General features: G+C 45.3%; 1 protein-coding gene across 2 annotated transcripts in view; it reads right to left on the bottom strand.

Annotated features, from left to right (window-relative positions):
• The window catches only part of pcdh17 (protocadherin 17), a 59,429-nt gene extending 42,448 nt beyond the window's left edge, over positions 1-16,981 (bottom strand). The window contains exons 1-2 of one of the 2 annotated variants that reach the window (XM_086107830.1): positions 16,447-16,981; positions 12,931-15,729 (exon numbers count right to left, since the gene is read on the bottom strand). In XM_086107830.1, the coding sequence (XP_085963956.1) occupies positions 12,931-15,426 (2,496 nt within the window). In that variant the 5' untranslated portion in view covers positions 15,427-15,729; positions 16,447-16,981. The remainder of the gene's footprint in view (positions 1-12,930; positions 15,730-16,446) is intronic. The other variant, XM_086107831.1, reaches the window with a different exon arrangement.
• Between the last annotated feature and the right edge of the window lie 936 nt (positions 16,982-17,917).

The following is a 17,917-nucleotide window of genomic DNA, read 5'->3' as shown; positions in this document are numbered from 1 at the left end:
CATAGACAGGCGGATCGGTGCAGCGTCTACTGTGATGCGGACTCTGTATCGGTCTGTCGTGGTGAAGAAAGAGCTGATCCAAAAGGCGAAGCTCTCACTTTACCGGTCATTATACGTTCCTATGCTCACTTATGCTCACGAGCTGTGGGTCATGACCGAAAGAACGAGATCCCGGATACAAGCGGCCGAAATGGGATTCCTCCGCAGGGTGTCGGGATCTCCCTTAGAGATAAGGTGAGAAGGTCGGTCATTCGGGAGCGGCTCAGAGTCGAGTCGCTTCTCCTGCACATTGAGAGGAGCCAGGTGAGGTGGCTCGGGCATCTGATTAGGATGCCTCCTGGACGCCTCCCTGGTGAGGTGTTCCGGGCCTGTCCCACTGGCAAGAGGCCAGACTCGCTGGGGAGATGAAGTTTCCCGGCTGGCCTGGGAATGCCTTGGGATCATGCCAAAAGAGTTGGAAGATGTGGCTGGGGAGAGGGAAGTTTGGGCTTCCCTGCTAAAGCTGCTGCCTCAGCAACTGGACCCTGGATAAGTGGTCCAGAATGCTATCGTATGGGGTTTGTGTTCTGAACAGTTTTTGGATAAACTTTGAATCTTTGAAGTAACAATTTTTATAATGCCCCCCCCCTCCCAAATCCAATTTTAAATTCTCCTCAGAAGGAAAGGGGAGAAAAGTCATCGTTGCTTCTAGTGACAATACTTTATTCTATTATCATATTAATATGCGGTATCTATTAGCAAATGCGTATTTCAGCACGGTGTCATTCATGCAAATCCTGTAAGAAGGTTACCAAAATTGAGTGAGTTGCCGTGACTGACCTCGGAGCTTTGAGACCGGATTTCTGCCAAAATCCTCCACCAGACCGGGTAATTATGTGCATGCAAGTGGAGAGTTAACACAACGCATGAGCTGCTGGGTAGAGGACATGTTTGTGTGTTGTCAGTGACTTTAACCCTTTCTGCGTGGACATCAATGCAAACGAAAGAAAGACTTCCATGCCTTCTCATTATCGACACACCCGAGTCTATTTGACTCAAAGGTAGGGAAAGTTGCGCTCCCGTTTTTAATTTCATCTCCTCCTGTGCGCAAATCCTAGCATGAGAGTGTTTCAATACAACCGATGACACGAACACAGCAGTCATCTTATCTTAGAGGAAGGAGTGTGCTTCAAACGGGAGCAGCAACACAACGCATCATGTGTATTACCTACATATGTGGCTGTTTAGCCGTAGGGGTGAAGGGAAATGATGGCTTCGGGCACAGATATTTACTTCAACATGCTCGAAATATCAAGCACAGTAGGCAAACAGTTCAAGTAAACATATTGACATGCGACATATTTAACCATGTGGTTCAGAGAAGAGGACCAAGCTTCCTGGCTGCTGATAAACTGAGAGCAGGGCAAGATTAAGAATGGCGAATAAGGAAATAAATAAATAAAAAACTGCTGCTTGATGCTTAATTGTTCAACTGCCCTTGTGAAGAAAGTAGTCACGGGCGCAGCATGCAATCCTGGTGTGGGTGCTGCTAATCATTCCGTGCATCCTCATCAATACTTTAGTGCATCTTTGCCGTTAACTTAAGTCTTGACTCAGCACTGACCTTGGTTTACCCTCATTTAAACCACTGCTAACTCAGCCCAAAACACAAAGAGAGAACCAACTTATCAAGGTCTACATGCATCAATCGGCATTCATGAAATGATAATGAGCATAGCAAAGGGTTTGGCTTAGGATCCATTTAAATAGTGAACATGCAATTAGACACTGGATTGCAAAAAAAGAATTTCATTTCATGCACTCAAAATGAGTTCACACGCTCAATGTTGCTTTCTTGTTCCAGAATTTTGTGCCATCCTTGAATTGTGATTTTTTTATGCAAGAGTGCCATTTGAGGTGGGGGAGAAAAAAAAATCGACAGCATGCGGTTAATATATTGTTTGCTTCAACTCCTTTTGTTCTTGAGGTTGGATCGTGGATGTTTTTTACACATGTAATATGAATCAAAAGCTCTTATTTTTGTGCACATAGGATTTGTTTATATTGAAAATGGTCATTTTGTCCTACATCTGGTTTGGAAGACTTATGTGCTTATGTGCCCTGCCCCTTCCGAGTAGCACTGATGCAAAATTGTTGACCGCTTCAACATTTAAGTTGCCCATCCCTGGTGTACATCATAATTTCAGAAAACCAAGAGTCATTTAACTTTGGCATTTAATAATGAGTTTGCAGTAGCTAACATGAATTCATTTTGATTGAGGCGTTGTCATTCAAAATGAATCTCTGTTTGCAGCCCTCACGCTGAATCCATCCACTATAAACTTGTCTACCCTTTATCCACATTTGTGACTTTCTACTGCAACCGAAATAAAACTAATAAGAATTTTTTTTTAAATTGAACAAACAAGCAGGGTGGTAAAACCTCATCACTAATGAAATGCATAAAAGCTGAGAAGTGAACCAGAAAACAAGAAAAATATCCCTTTGGAATTGATAGTACAAGAGCCATTCTGGGATAAAAGGCTTTTCTCTGGCTCCCCAAAGCCCGGAACCAAGGCCAGATCTATGAAACGCGCGCATCTTCTATCAATACATGCAATGATTCACATATGCACACGCAGCATCCATCTGGATAACTTTTCTTTCCATCTCTCAACACAAGCACGAACACGCGGTCCTGTTTCCGTTCAAGGTGACCTCCTCATTGCTTGCATTAGGTCAGTGGTGATGAGGTTTCTCAGCGAATAGGAAAGGCAAGAAGACAGCTTTACACTTCTTTTCCTTCAAAGAAGCTTCAATTGGCGATGCTTTGCTGCAGCGTGCAAGCGTTAGCTGGCCTGTTCCCCCTCTGACTCTTCACGCATTGAATGCCAGCCGTTTTCACTGGAGCAAAGCCCTCAACCCCGCCGTTTAGCTGGATTTTGACTGATTGGCAATTGTGTTCCATTGCCATCTCAGCGCTTTCAGCGACTTCAGTCAAGTCAAGTCGCATTTATTGACCTAGCCCTTAGTCACAGTCTCAAAGGGCTTCACATGCCCACAGTTGACAAGTATTCATGACATCCCCCGACCTTAACCCCCAGGAGGGCAAGGGGAAAAACTCCCCTCCAAAAAAAGAATACAGTAAACCCTTCTGGGGAAAAACGCGAAACCTTGAGAAGGGGCCGCAGATGGGAGAATCCCCCTTCCAGGATGACCAGGCTGCAATGGATACTAAGTGGGCAACATTTGACACAATATTGGTAGACAATGTGTGTTAGAATGACATAAAAGTCCATTCAAAGTCCAAGATGAAAACAAGATGAATAATCGGCCCAGTTGGTCAAAGAAGAAATTGCCCTTGCAGCGCCTCCAAGTGGTCAACTCAGCTCCTGTGTCAAGCTTCGTTTTCTTCCCAAAACAATAATCAAGAGTTAATTGTTTTGATTTGTACCTCGCTACGATCTTCGAACGCACTCTCTCCTAACTCCATGCTAGCCCACAACTCCCCCCCCTCTACTTCTTCGGCAGCATGATCCTGGCTGATCGCTGCCACCCGCTGGTCAGATCTTTAATGATTTCCAATGCGGAAAAGCCCGAGTCAGAGTCAAGGACTGCGTCAGACTATTCTGCACACGATGACGCAAAAGAAGGTAAAAATATGTCATGGGTAGGCGGCCGTAGTGATTTTCAAGACGTGTTTATACGTTATGGGGAATAAAAGAGTTAAGTGTGTCCATAGTGCATTAACAATCCGCCAAACCAGATTCGGCAATAATTAGCAAGCCCATATATGAAAACAATCAAGTGCAATCTCTTTTTCTGAAGGCCAATAACATCAAGAAGGGCCTTTTGTAGAACAGTCGAAATAATCCCCTAACCGCCCCGCCTCCACCACCACCGGCCAAATAAATAAATAAATAAATAAAAACATTGACATTTAAAGACACATGCAATGGGCTGCCTGGCTTTTAATCGCCTCCCATCCCCGCACACCCACACGACCACTTACGCCTCTCCACCTGGGAGTACACGGACTCAAGATGTCGGTGTGACACTTTTCCGGCAACGTGCGAGAGAGCTGTTTTCACTTACTAATCTGGACAGGGAAGGAAGGAGAGTCACGGAAAGGAAGGAGGCAAAGAAAGCTGCAGCACTCCACAATTCCATTCATCATCGGCGCAGTGTTGAGAGCGTATAAATAGCAAGATCTGCTCCGAGTTAACATTGAGCCAGTGCTTCTTCCGTGGCACTTTATTCATTAAGACCGTGTGCAGAGATCAATATGGCAGACGTATACACTGTACTGTTGACAAGATAATCTCATCATTATGAATTTGGCCCGGGTCGTCAGTAACATGAGCAATTGCAACAGTTATCAGCAATGACAAGTGCCGGGAGAGAGAAAGGAGGGGGGAAAAAAAGGTTGAAACGAGAGAGCTCGCTTCCCGATATCCTTTTTATTATGGCTCAAAAGCAAAAGACGATCAAATGTTGTGTTTCAAGACAAAATATTGCATCGTCAATAAGAAACAGAACAGACGAGGAATTGATCGGAAAGTTAAAAGCCCTCTCTGAGATATAACGCTGGTTTGGGACCAATTGAGTGAATCGGTGGAATGCAATAGAAAACGATGAAACATATACCGCATTTTCAAACCCCATTAGCATTTGCCGTCATTGCATTCAACCCTAGAAGGTAGGAAATGGGGGGGAAAAAACGGGCGGTGGGGTTGTTGTTTTCTGCCGAGCCGCCAGCCTTTTGTTTTGGCAATACCGTGTCGATGTGCCGACTCAGGCCGATTTTGTTGCTATAAACACATAACAGTCACAGCAAAGCACCGGGGCTGTCATTTCCCTTCAGACACGCAGAAGGCTTTAAGGCGCGGGAGTCACATTTCAAACCGGGATCCACATGGAAGCAGCAGACAGTGCGAACGGTGGGGTTAGCACCACCTCCCAAACACCCGTTGCCGCGCGAACCGACGGGAAAAAACTCGCCGGCCTCCTCAAAAATAGTCTTTCGATGGCTCTCGCCGTTAATTGCAACACCGGGCAAACGTGATCGAGACCAAAATGTCATCATGTGGGCAAAGAGCCATTTTGTTTTGATTTGTACTTTGGCGAAATTCAAGCAAATGAGATGATTTTCATGGTACAGTATGTCCAGTCGATCAATTAATCACATCACTGATGGAGCTGGAGAAGCGCTGAGCAGTAAAAGACAAGGACAAGGACGGCGCGAGGGATAAATCGTTTCCTTCAACTAATGAGGGAGAAGGTGAGAACAGATCCCCATAATTCGTTCTTGCAGCCGCATGGCGTTTCGGTAGTGGCACATGTCTAGAGGGCAGAGTGTTGCTCTCTCGCCTTGAACCGACGCCAAAGCACTGCGGAGTGAGATCCACTTTCGTTGACTTTGAAAGTGTCTGATTTGCAACTCGCTGCCCCAACTACTGCCAGTTCGCAGAGTGCATTGTTCGCATCGTTGGCCTTCCGCGTGCTGGTGTGAACATTCAAAATCTTGAGACCGCAAAACCAGCGAGAGCCACGATTTTTCCCGCTCGCCCCGCATTTAGTGCCCGGGCAGTCGCAAACGGCATTTTTACACTAACGCCAGCCAATTACAAACGTCATTTCATGCTTATCACGGCACAACGTCTGAAGCCCGCCAACGACAAACATCCAACGGAGGCATACTTGCATTTCATACACCACAGGGAAATTAGAGTGAAATAATGAATCATCCTCCATTAGTTTGGATTTACAAAAAAGAGGATCTCAACCAGGGGGAGGTGTTGTACAGGTCGAGCTGAGCAAAAATTGTGACGGTGCAACCAAACAGTTTTCCAGCATGTGAAACAACAACACTGTTTTCGTCCATCATAAGTCGTGAGATGATTAACACGCTGGTGTTCCCGGAAAAGATTTTGTCATGTTAATCCTCCAAGCCCCACACAGACACACACACACGCACACACACGTACACACAGTTATGTTATCAGTAGAAGACTTCCAAATATTGCACTGTTGTCTCACTTTCCACCAGTTGCAGCATATCTGTTTTTTGTTTTGTTTTTTGTTCAAGCAGAGCTACAGTGAAACGTTTGATGCCGACTTTATTGGCGAGTTAATGTGAATGTTGATGACTGACGATTAGTTCAAAGTCCATCCATCCATTTTCCGAACCGCTTGATCCTCACCAGGGTCGCGGGGGGTGCTGGAGCCTATCCCAGCCGTCTCCGGGCAGTAGGCGGGGGACACCCTGAATCAGTTGCCAGCCAATCGCAGGGCACACAGAGACGAACAACCATCCACGCCCACACTCACACCTAGGGACAATTTAGAGCATCCAATCAGCCTGCCATGCATGTTTTTGGAATGTGGGGGGGAAACCGGAGCACCCGGAGAAAACCCACGCAGGCCCGGGGAGAACATGCAAACTCCACACAGGGAGGCCGGAGCTGGAATCGAACCCGGTACCTCTGCACTGTGAAGCCGACGTGCTAACCACTGGACTACCGGGCCGCCTAGTTCAAAGTCGTGATGGGAAAATGAAGCTTCAAATTTTGCTTGATGAACCAATTGTGTGTGTGCGTATTTTTTTCTAACTCTTCTAGAATGCAGTCTCTGTTCGACATTGGGCTGAAAGCACGCTGACTTGCCAGTTCTTAAAACTGGGAAACCAGGTGGAAATGGCTCTTTGAGTGTCAAAGGTTGCTGACCCCTGGTCTATACCGATCAAAAATTGTGCGGCTCCATCATCTGGCTGTAGAAGGACCCGACGAGTCGTGAAGGGGTAAATGATCCCTTGGAAAGGCCATTCCAATTAAACGAACCAGCAAGATCAGTACTTCAACCTAGCACTGCTAGTGAGATCACCTGTGTCACTGTAGCCTATATGTTGCCTGTCAACACACTTGGCAGCACAATTCGAGATTCCCGCACAGTCAATGTTTTGTTCTCGTGATTTATGTGACCTTTGGTGGTGCTATTGACTTCTTGGCTGCCTTGTTTGAGCAAAATGCCAGCTGTGCGAGGGTAAATGCCTCAGGTCTCCTGGGGATATCAACATTTCATTTGGTCACATGCATCAGTGTTTTTGTTTGTTTTTTTTTAAATTGTGTGGATGAAATCGCAGAACCAGCAGGAGCTGAGGGGTGTTTGTATTAAATAAGAAGACAAAGTGAAAAATCAGCAGCTAAAAGGGAAAAGGATACATCTGGAATTAGTAAAAAACAAAAAATAAGATTAAAAAAAAAAAAAAAGAAAACAGGGGAAATAATGGGACGTACAACAAAGTCATGCTGTCTCAGTCGGTGGCAGTTAAAGACAATTCAAATCACACCGACTCCAAATACAAAACGGCCAAAGGTTATTGACTTGAAACTCGGGTGTCAATAAATTAGACAGCGCAGCCTTGAAAATCCACTTCCCTTCCTCCACGGATACACTGCCAAGGCAGTTATTATCATGGCCATGTCATCTCCAATAGGCTGCTTCCTTTTGAACTCAGCTAATTGCTTGAATGTGTCCAGCCCATTTGAGTCTCACAGAGGCCAACTTGTGTTCTCATATCCTGTCTGGTTCTTGACACTTGTACAACACAAAGTGTCTTTGTTTTCAACCTTAGCCAGATCAGGAGGTCTTTCATTTTAATGAAATTACAAAATGAATGCCCGACAAGACCAACCTCCCGATAGAGGCTAAACTCGCACGGACGCGAAAGAGTCAGCGTTTCATTAAAATTATTTGAAAGAGCTTTTGGGCAAAGAATTGCGATCCGACAGCCAACATATCCTCTCTCGTGGCATGTGAAATCAAACAAAGTGTAGTTACCTGCAAGGTGCAATGTACTACAGAAATGTTAGTCTATCAATTTCTATCTAATAATGTGCTGTACTAAAAAATACAGTATTTCAATTTCAAAAATCCTTTTGTCACAATTACAGTTTTAGGCACACACAGTGAGTCAATTATAGTCACTGCTTCATTTATCTACATTACTTATTTAAGTAGTGGCATGGTGGGCGACTGGTTAGCACGTCCACCTCACAGTGCAGAGGTGTGGGGTTTGATTCCAGCTTCCTGTGTGGAGTTTTCATGTTCTCCCCCATGCCCGCGTGGGATTTCTCCGGGTACTCCGGACTCCTCCCCCACATTAAAAAAAAAACATGCGCGGGCAGGTGAACGGAACACTCAAAATTGTCCCGGAGTGTGAGTGTGAGCGCAAATGGTCATTTGTCTGTATGTGCCCTGCGAATGGCTGGCGACCAGTGCAGGGTGCCCGAAGACAGCTGGGATAGACTCCAGTAAGCCCGCTGCCCTTGTAAGGATCAGCGGATTAGAAAATGGATGGATGCATGGACTTATTTCACTACTTTGATTTGCAGGAATCTTTCAAGAATAAATAAATGAGAATAAACTCACTTGCACCTGAGTCCTTTTATTCACATTGATTGAATTTCTGTGAGCTTGGAAAATCCATCTTCAAAAACGGAGTTCAAGGGAATATAAAATATTTGTAAATATGAGTCAGAGCAGCGACTTTTGTGGGCGCTTCAAAACAGAAGACAAAACAGAGCAGTGAGTTAATGTAAATACTAATAAGATCTCACATTCCCCCCCCCCCCCACACACACAGCCGAGTAGCTGCTTAATTTACACTGAAAACAAGCTTGTCTGGTAGTCTGCCAGAAAAAAAGAAAACAGTCATAGGAATTGAATAAACAAATATTAACTGATTGTTTTCAGAGATACTTTCTCTTATGTCCCCAAAGAAACATTCTACAGCCTCACAACTATCATAAAGGATTTAGGAATACGTACTGTATCGAGAAAAGCGAAATGAAGCAGTTTTACGATACCCGCACTCTGGTTCTTAACAAGTCAACTGTGGGAGTACGCGAGTGACTTTGAAACAACTGCCAAGTCAGTTCTAAAAGTACTGTTAGTTTTCCCAGGTAACTTTATATATTTTATCCCATCCCACCGGAGGCTCCGGAGGAGAGCAGCTATCTTAAGATGAAGGGGGAAAGAAAAATTAAATAAAGATTGTTTTTCTAATCCATTGCCTCAGTGGTCTCTCAAGTGTGGGAGCAATTTCAATATAATATATGGCAGAGGATGTGATAAGACACGGCGCTGTTATGCACATCAGTGTGTTTGCGTGCTTAAGTGTGTGTGTGTGCCTTTCTGAGAGGAAGGGTGTTTCAAGGTTTGGACAAATGCAAGATTGTCACGCTCACAAAAGAGAAGAGGCTCTGGCTCCAGGACTAAATCCTATGCCTGGAATACACAATGAAATTACACCCACCCACCCACGCACATAAATCTGCCTGAATTATGCAGACGGAGACCATTCCTGGAAGAATTCATTTTAAACATCCACTCCGGCAACAATGTTGATGTGCATACGCACAACGATCACAAATCAAAAGAGGGCTAAACAATACTAGAAATTCACGCGGTTCTAAATTATGATATTCTCACAGTTTGTTTAATTTTTAACACTCATTTTGGAGAAAAAAAAAAGGTTCAGACATTGTTGGATGTTTGTGATTGAAATTAGATGGCGTGAATTTCAAACATGGCTTGAAAATCAGGCATGTTGCTGCTGGTATTAGGCAAGTACATTTACAACCCTTCCCTAATAGCAAGGGGTGAGAACCACAATTAACTTGGAAAAACTGAACTGAAACTCACAGCAGAACGCTGCCACCTAGAGGCAGCGTAAACTGCCTCAGTGTGGCATCTGTCAGCGTCTCCCATTTGTACCACCTGCAGCCCCGTGACCTTAAAATTGCAGTCTTTCATGTCTGTTCAATTAAAATGACAGTGTATCCAAACAACGGATGCGATCATTTTACAGCCGCCGAAACAACATCTCCACAACCTTGGAGAAAATGAGTGCAATTTCCCCAAAGAGTCAGCAAGTGCTGAAACTTAACAATGCGAAATAAAATCCCCCACCTGTATTGGACACGGGGCACATGACATGACAGAGGGCATGCTTTTGAGTCACAGCAATCCCTTCTGAGCATTGAGGAATTTCGCAACAGATTGGCTTTAACCTTCATCCTGCGCTAAGTAATTCTCTCAACGCCTTAAGCAGTATTAAGCGTCATTACTGTGCGTATCATTCATCTACTTATCCCAGGAATTCTCCTTGCAAATAGAAGGAAGCTCTCCACCGGTCTGGTTGCTGGTCCAGTTGTGACTATGATCGGGGCAAGCCAAGCTCTGCTGATATGGTTACGTTAGGGCTGCAGCTATTGAATATTTTGGGAATTGGGTATCCTACTGAAAATTATATCGGATAGATGGAAAAAAACTAAAAATCAATACATTTTTGGATTTTAAATATCGAAGACAAAAAAAAACAAAAACATTTCCACTTATGAAGGAATGCCGAACTGGGTTTCAATTTTTGATTGTCAAAATTTGTTACATTCATTTACAAAGTGATTTCCCTCACTGGAAACAGTGGGATTTTAGTCATTTCCCTCCATATATTTTGGGACATCAGAAGCATGAGAGTGATTTTGCCGGCTAAAACAACACACTTCACAAAACCTGATTTGTTCAAAAGCGATCAAAAGGAATGGCAACCATGTCAGGCCGTCAGCATCAAAGTGTGCAGTCATCTACGTCTGTTAAACTGCCTTGAAAAGTAGTCTCGCAAGCCTATATGGGGCACTTTAGCGCTGCTAGCCACTAACGCTGCAGCTGGCGCTAAATGATGGCAACTGGCGCCGTACAATACATTGTCAACGTAATTAAGTCATTATTTTAATTAGCGATTGTATTGTCAATGTATTATTTGTTGTATTATGTATGGTTTATTTTGAAGGCCTTCTCACCGTGTTGACGGCATGTTACTGTCGCGCGTAGCATAAACCATGGTTGCTGCGGTTAGCTTGATTACTTCTTTCTGACACACGTAAATAAGCGGCAGAAAAAAAATGCCTCGAGCCATTTTATGAACGGAGGTACCCGGATAACTTGAAGACTCGCTTGTGTTCTTACTCTCTCGAAGCAAAAGTCCAAGCGGTGCCTGTAAACATCATGAGAGACCAAGAGGAGTGTTGTGAGTGCTGGTGAATGCAGGTGCCTGTCAAACTAGCTCCACAAAGTTGCTCTTGTGAAAGTGAAGGAGCAGGCGTATATCTCTTCCGCTTGATAAATTTATTGTCCCTTCACTCGCAACTGTACTGACAGATGGGCCGTGGAGCTCGAGGATCGATGAAGGAGGAATTTTGTCTTTGTTTCCTGACATCTTTCTCCGTCGCCACTTTGCTCTGACTCGGGTTACTTCCTGTCCACATGAAGGGAGAATGGTGGCAGGGTGGAAAAGAAAATGATCCGCTTCTGTACAGCCTCTGAAGAAACTTAATGCCTCAAGGCATCTCTCTCTACATTGGTTTCTCTTGAATAATACAATAGAGCACCCTACATAGCTCACACTTTCAGGGGACCCACTTAAAAGAAGATACCAACGTGTGCTTTGCTGCTGCCCCGACTAGTTTTCCCGACTGTTGTCGGGAGACGGATGGGAAAAGAGTGCGTGCAATGAGTGTGCAGAAAATGTAACGTGGTATAATTCATCATCACCAAATGAGAAAGGAAACAGCCAGAAATGACCCTGTCGCCCTGATGAGGAAGTCCAACTAATGCTCTTTGCGCTGGCCTTTGCCCTTTGCAGCTGGCTCATAATAGAAGCCTGCTTGAGAGTGAGAACAACAGACAGTGGCTTTCCTCCCTAGTGGGAACACGTCACAGTTGATCACGGTCAACATCACAGAAATGTCCAGCTCATATAGGGGGCTACAAATAACAACAGACAGCTTAACTAAGAGACAAATGGAAAGAAAGAAAGTCTGACTTGGGCTAGCATAACGCAAGTTAGAACATTGAAATATTTAAAACTATATCTCATGTTATGCAAAGATACCGACACCTGAAGTGAACAATACAAACCATGATAATAATAGACAAGAAAAAAGTAAACAAACACAAGACTTGGTCTGTTCCAACTGACCATTGTCTGAGCATTACGTAGCGCTGCAGGTCTTAAGCCCTGTCTGACACAACAGATTTCTAATGAGCTTAAGGCCAAAAGACTCAGAGAATTTCACACATTAGAGACTTACAGACCTACATACTCTCCACAAAGATGCTTAAAGTAGCTGGAAAAAATATATTCAATCTGATCATCTCTTCATGGTTAATTCAAAACATTATTAATTGTGAGTCTTCCACGAGTAGCAGTTTGCAAATACCAGTTTGCATCATTCGGTCTCACTGTAAGGAATGACCACATTTGTTATATATATATATACAGAGAGAGAGAGAGAGAGAGAGAGACTCCTTAGGTTAGTTGAAAACTCCCCAACTGCCCATCCATGTGAACCTGAGTATGAATGGCTGTTCGTCTATAAGTGCGCTGCATTTAGACCACGCTGTCTCGCCCAAAGTCAGCGGGGACCGATCCAATTACCCTCAACCCTAATGTGAGCAAATTGTAATATTTATTAATAAATAATAATAGATGTACAAGTCTACATTGGAGAAATGGTAATAATTAGGATAATGCAACCTTTGAAAATGTAAAGCGTCTGTGTCAGATTGAGCAGGAATGTGTGTAGATTTTAGTCACAAATTGCTAATTGTAGGGGCGGGGGGAGGATTTTGAAAAGCTTGCCGTGATGTATTTCAAAGGCAAATAATTTGTGCGGCTGTCACTAGATCCCCCATGAGAGGGGACGGGACTATCTGATCCATCGAATGATCTCTCCTCCCCGTCTTATGTTTCCGTTCCGTACTCTACTGCCTCTCCGTGCCTTTGGTTTCGCTGTCTTTCATTTTACAAGACAAGACCTGGATCCTTCACGAGGGTAGTCACGTGGGAGCGGGCATAACAGTGTGGGAGAGTAGGGCAATTCCCCTTACCTGTATGATGGACATGCGGTTAGTAGGTGTGTCTGTAGTGCTGGTGACTGGGCCTGTGAAGCTGGTGTGGCATCCCACGTGGCCTTGGGGCACGCTGAGGTTATTGGAAGTGGGCTTAAGGTACATGACCTCTGATCTCGGTGAGCTGAGTGGCAGGCGTGTCTGATAGTCAAAGTACATGGGAGAGGTGGCCAAGGAAGGGCTGCTTACCACGTTCATCACATTCATGGCATCCCGCTCCTCCACCTCGCTTTGCACCAGCATGATGTCGTTCTTGTTAATCTTCTTTTTCTTGCCTTTCCCGAGCTGTGGGTGGGAATACTCTGCAATGCGACAGTTGTAGGTCCGTATCTCCTTGTTTTCCCTCTTGCACTTGACCGCGATGGTGACCATGGCAGCGAGGAGCATGATTGATATTATGCTGAGAGTTACAATGAGAGGCAGCGACATGTCCCAGTTCTGATTGCCGTCGACGTGCAGCAGTCCATCAGCCGGCTGTCCATCGGAGGCCTTAATGATCAGCCGAGCGGCGGCAGTGAGGCTCGGCTTGCCGTGGTCTGATACGCGGATAATCAGCTCCACAAGGGGGTTTACGTTGTCCCAGAAAGGGTGGGCCGTTCGCACTTCTCCAGTCACCGGCTCTATATCGAAAAGGTGCTCTTCGTTCCCATCTGAGATCTGATAGGTGAGCCTCCCGCTCTCACCGTAGTCGTTGTCCACCGCTCTCACGGTGGTGACAATGTAGCCGACGCCAACATTCCGCGGTACGTGGATTTCAGCCGTATCGTTTTGCAGAAGGGGCAGAACGATGACAGGTATGTTATCATTGACATCCAGAACGCTGATGCGCACCGTCGCGTTGCTCTCTAGGTGCGGCGATCCGGCATCTCGGGCGAGAACCTTGAAGTCAAAATATTTGATTTGCTCGTAGTTGAACGACCTCACCGCATATATGGCTCCGTTGGCGGCGTTGACATTGACGTAAGTATTGACATCACCGCCGCTCACATTGGAATTAATGATGCTGTAGTACACCGTGCCGTTCTGGCCGAGATCCGGGTCATGAGCAAGGACCGAACCCAAGAACTCGCCGGGAATGTTGTTCTCTGGGATTTGGAGAAGGTAGACGGCCTTGGTGAAGCGCGGGACGTTGTCATTCTCATCCAGAATCTTGACAGTGAAGGATTTCGTGGAGTTGAGGGGAGGAACGCCATTGTCTTTGGCCACGATGGTGACATTATACTCATCCTGTGCCTCTCTGTCCAGCGGCCTGTCTGTCACCACCGTGTAGAAGTTGTCATAGTTCTCCTCCAGTTTAAAGGGGACATTACCCAGCACTCTGCATTGAAGCTGCCCATTCCTGCCGGAGTCCTTGTCTGTGACACGAACCAGCGCAATAACCGTGCCCGGAGGTGCCGCTTCGCTGATGGCTCCCTGTCTTACGGACACAAAGCCGATAGAGGGCCAGTTATCATTCCTGTCGAGCACTTTAACGGTGACTTTACAATGGCCGGGGATCGGATTGGGTCCGAGGTCCTTTGCCTGGACGTCAATCTCAATAACTGGGCTCTCCTCATAGTCCATTTCGCCCTGAATCTTGATGACCCCTGTTCGGGAATCTATTGAGAACAGCTCCCGGATTCTCTCTGGGGCATAGCCGCTAAAAGAATAGACAACTTGGCCATTGTTGCCTTCGTCGGGATCCGTGGCGTTCAAATTTATCAGGACTTTACCCGCAGGTGAATTTTCAGGAATTTCAACAACGTAGGAGGGCTGGTCGAACACGGGGCTGTTATCATTTGAATCAATCACTTTAACATTGATCTGCATGGTACCCGACCTTGGATATTCCCCGCCGTCAGTGGCTGCCAATATGAGAGTGTGATGGCTTCTTTCTTCCCGGTCTAGTGGCCTTTGAATAACCAATTCTGGGAACTTGGTTCCATCCCCTCGGGATTTCACCTCCAAGGAAAAGAGATTGTAGTCGTCGCGCGTGATCTGATAGGTTTTCAGTCCATTTTCCCCCGCATCTGAATCATGCGCACTGGTCAAAGGGAAACGCGTCCCTGGAACTGCATTTTCAGATATGTCAATATCAATCTGATCCGAAGGGAAAACGGGCGAGTTGTCGTTAATGTCTTGGATGTCTATTTTAATCATGCAGATCTCCTTGTCGTTGGCAAACACTTCCATCGAGAGCTGGCACTTGGGGTTTCTCTTGCACAACGTTTCTCTGTCAATGCGTTGCTTTGTGTAGAGTAGTCCACTCTGGGGGTCAACATTGATGAGATGCGGTGCCGAATTCTCCAACACCCTGAAGTTGGCTTTCTTTCCTTGCCCTCCCGGCCCAGTCTGCTCCAGTCCAAGTCTGGCATCTTTGGCGATGTTTCCAATGACAGTTCCCGGACCTTGTTCCTCTGGGACAGAGTAAGTCAAGTTTTTCAATGTCAGGGCTTGAGCCCAAAAGAGGAGGAAAAAGAAAATGGAAAGATGCATCCCCACTCTGAAGTACAGTAGTGGCAAAAAGACTGGGTTTTTTCCTCTCTCTCTTCTGCCTCTGACCTGTTGATGTGTTGTTAAATCTGGCAATTATTACTTAGGATCAAATGAAGAGTCCTGTTCATCACGTGAGGTCTTGACATTGGTCTTGGTAGATTGCGCTCCTCCTCTGCCTCTCCCAGCAATCTGCGGCGCTGAATGCCTAATTCATATTCCGCGGAGCACTCGGACTCATCTGAGCAATAATCACGAGCCACTCTCCAAATTGAACACTCATTGTGAGCAAAAATGGATAACCACCTAGGAGAAAGCACAAAGAAACAGAGACATTATCCGAATGTCACTTTGTTGGTGGAAGGTAGACAGAAAATATTGGACATTCTACCCAGGAGAAATAAAATCCGCGAGTGAACCAACATTGAAACCGGGCTCGTATGTAATTCATCTCCACAATTATGGGTGGAGCTTGCCAATTAGTTAACCTTGGGAAGACACCCCCCTGCAACCCCCCGCCCCCCCCCCCCCACACACACACAGTTCTGATTCACTGATAAACAATGATTCCCCTTGAATGTCACTACTTACATCAAGAGCCAGTCAGCCTTTCTACCTGGTCATTCAATATGCTGAAAAAATATCAGGATGAAAGCTGTCTTAACTTTAATGATATGGTGACTATGCGGGCATACAACAGGAGATGGCCTTTTGTCATGGTTATTCGAACAAGTGAGTAGAAAATGAGCCTCTTACACGCATTAACAAATCCGCATAATCCGGATATTTAAAATGAGCCTCATAAAAATTCAAAAAACGAGCTGCCAGCCATCAGCACAACCGTGTAATTCTGTCTTCTGGTGCTCTGTGTCTTTCTCTGCAAGACTCAACTGTAAAAGCTGTTGCTCCGCATGCTCCCTCCGAAGAAAAAAAAAAAGGTTTATAAATCCCGAGAACACACACGACACTCAAAAACACGATTTAAGGACAAACAAACACACACACGTACAAACGGTAACTTACCCATATTACTTGAAATAATAATCCCAAAAAGAGGAAAAATGTAAAGATCCAAAGTCAGTTCCTAAATGGGTTTGGGTGATTTTGACCCCCTTGAATGAGTGCGTATCCCCTTTGGGTTGAGGGTTACAGAGCACCGCAGTGTAAATAAATTTAGACGGCTTCAGAAAAGTCTGACTGTGATGTCAATGAGCCGAAGTCCTCTCCTCTGTGTGATTAGGATGCAGGGGGGCTCGCCTTCTGCCGACAGTGAGTCACCTTCGTTCAACAAACGATAGGCATCCAGATATTTTGGCAAGGTAAGATCCAAAGGGAAAAAGGGCAACCGGTTTCCACTCAGTAACAGCAGCAGCGGCGGTGTCCTTGTCCGGCGTCCTCATCCAAAGTGCGGAGGAGCGGAAAGGCAACAGTTCGTCTGCATACTGGATTCAACTCACTGTGCTGTTCCTATCGAACCGGTGAGTGGTCGGCTGTGCAAAGCACGCTGGTTCAAAAGTGTGTTGTGCACGTTTGGACGAGTCCTGAGTACGAGAGCGCCTCCGAGCAAAGAATGAAGTCCTCGCACGAAGGCGCTGCATTAAAATGTTTTCTGTGCTCGCTAGGCAGCCAATCGCTTTCGGGAGGAGGGCAAAGAAGGAGGGATTCAAACGCAGCCACCAGCCCGGACTACAAATGACGGGCGGCTCGTTGGCCACCCGCAATACATGTTATTTTTCAAAAAGGGACGAGAAGGGAAAAAAAAATCCGACAACTCATTACTCACTCAACTTCATTGTTGTTACGATCCAGGAAGCCAGCGGATGTCTGTGCCTGCGTGGCCCCGGGAAAGAAATGTCTGTTAAGCCGTTAGGCAACAAGAAACGATTCCAGTGTCGCTCTTTCAACACATTTGTAAACACACACTTTTGATTTTTAAAAAAAAAAATCTCTATCGTTTTATAGCGCAGGAGGAAATATTTTATAAAAATATCAATGGTTTTAGTTTTGCTCTGCTAATCTATTTTTTGTTGACGATACAGAAATGAAAATGAGAAAATGAAATGAGACCTGGAAATTGATGTGAGATGCAAAGAGTGTATTGGTAATTCTGAAGTGAGCGTAGGTGGCTGAGTTTATCTTCGCCAAATGTAATTCATCAGCTCTCGATGGCAATGAAAGGCACCGAATCTAGAGGTGTTCATTTTACAGTGATGGCAGGCAGCATCCATCCATTCATCCAACACTCTGGAAGTGAACGTCCGCCATTGAGTCACAAGTTGTTTTAAAAAATTGCAGAAAGCAGGACATGCAAGACTGCTCTTACAAACCTTTCTGTGGTAATAGAAAACTATGCGCTGTACTGAATATGTGTGGCCTGTATGTGATAGGAGGCAGCAGTAGCGGCATTAGGCCTATTTTAGTGGGCTTTACCCACTCTAAAATATTCTTAACCCCACTTTAAATCAATGTAAAAAGGAAGTTGCTCCTCCCGTGT

Source organism: Hippocampus guttulatus, chromosome 3, assembly GCF_054856545.1.
Source record: "Hippocampus guttulatus isolate MCC_2025c chromosome 3, RoL_Hgut_1.0, whole genome shotgun sequence".
Taxonomy (NCBI): domain Eukaryota; kingdom Metazoa; phylum Chordata; class Actinopteri; order Syngnathiformes; family Syngnathidae; genus Hippocampus; species Hippocampus guttulatus.
The sequence above is the reverse complement of the archived record's forward strand: the minus strand, read 5'-3'. Positions and strand labels throughout refer to the sequence as shown.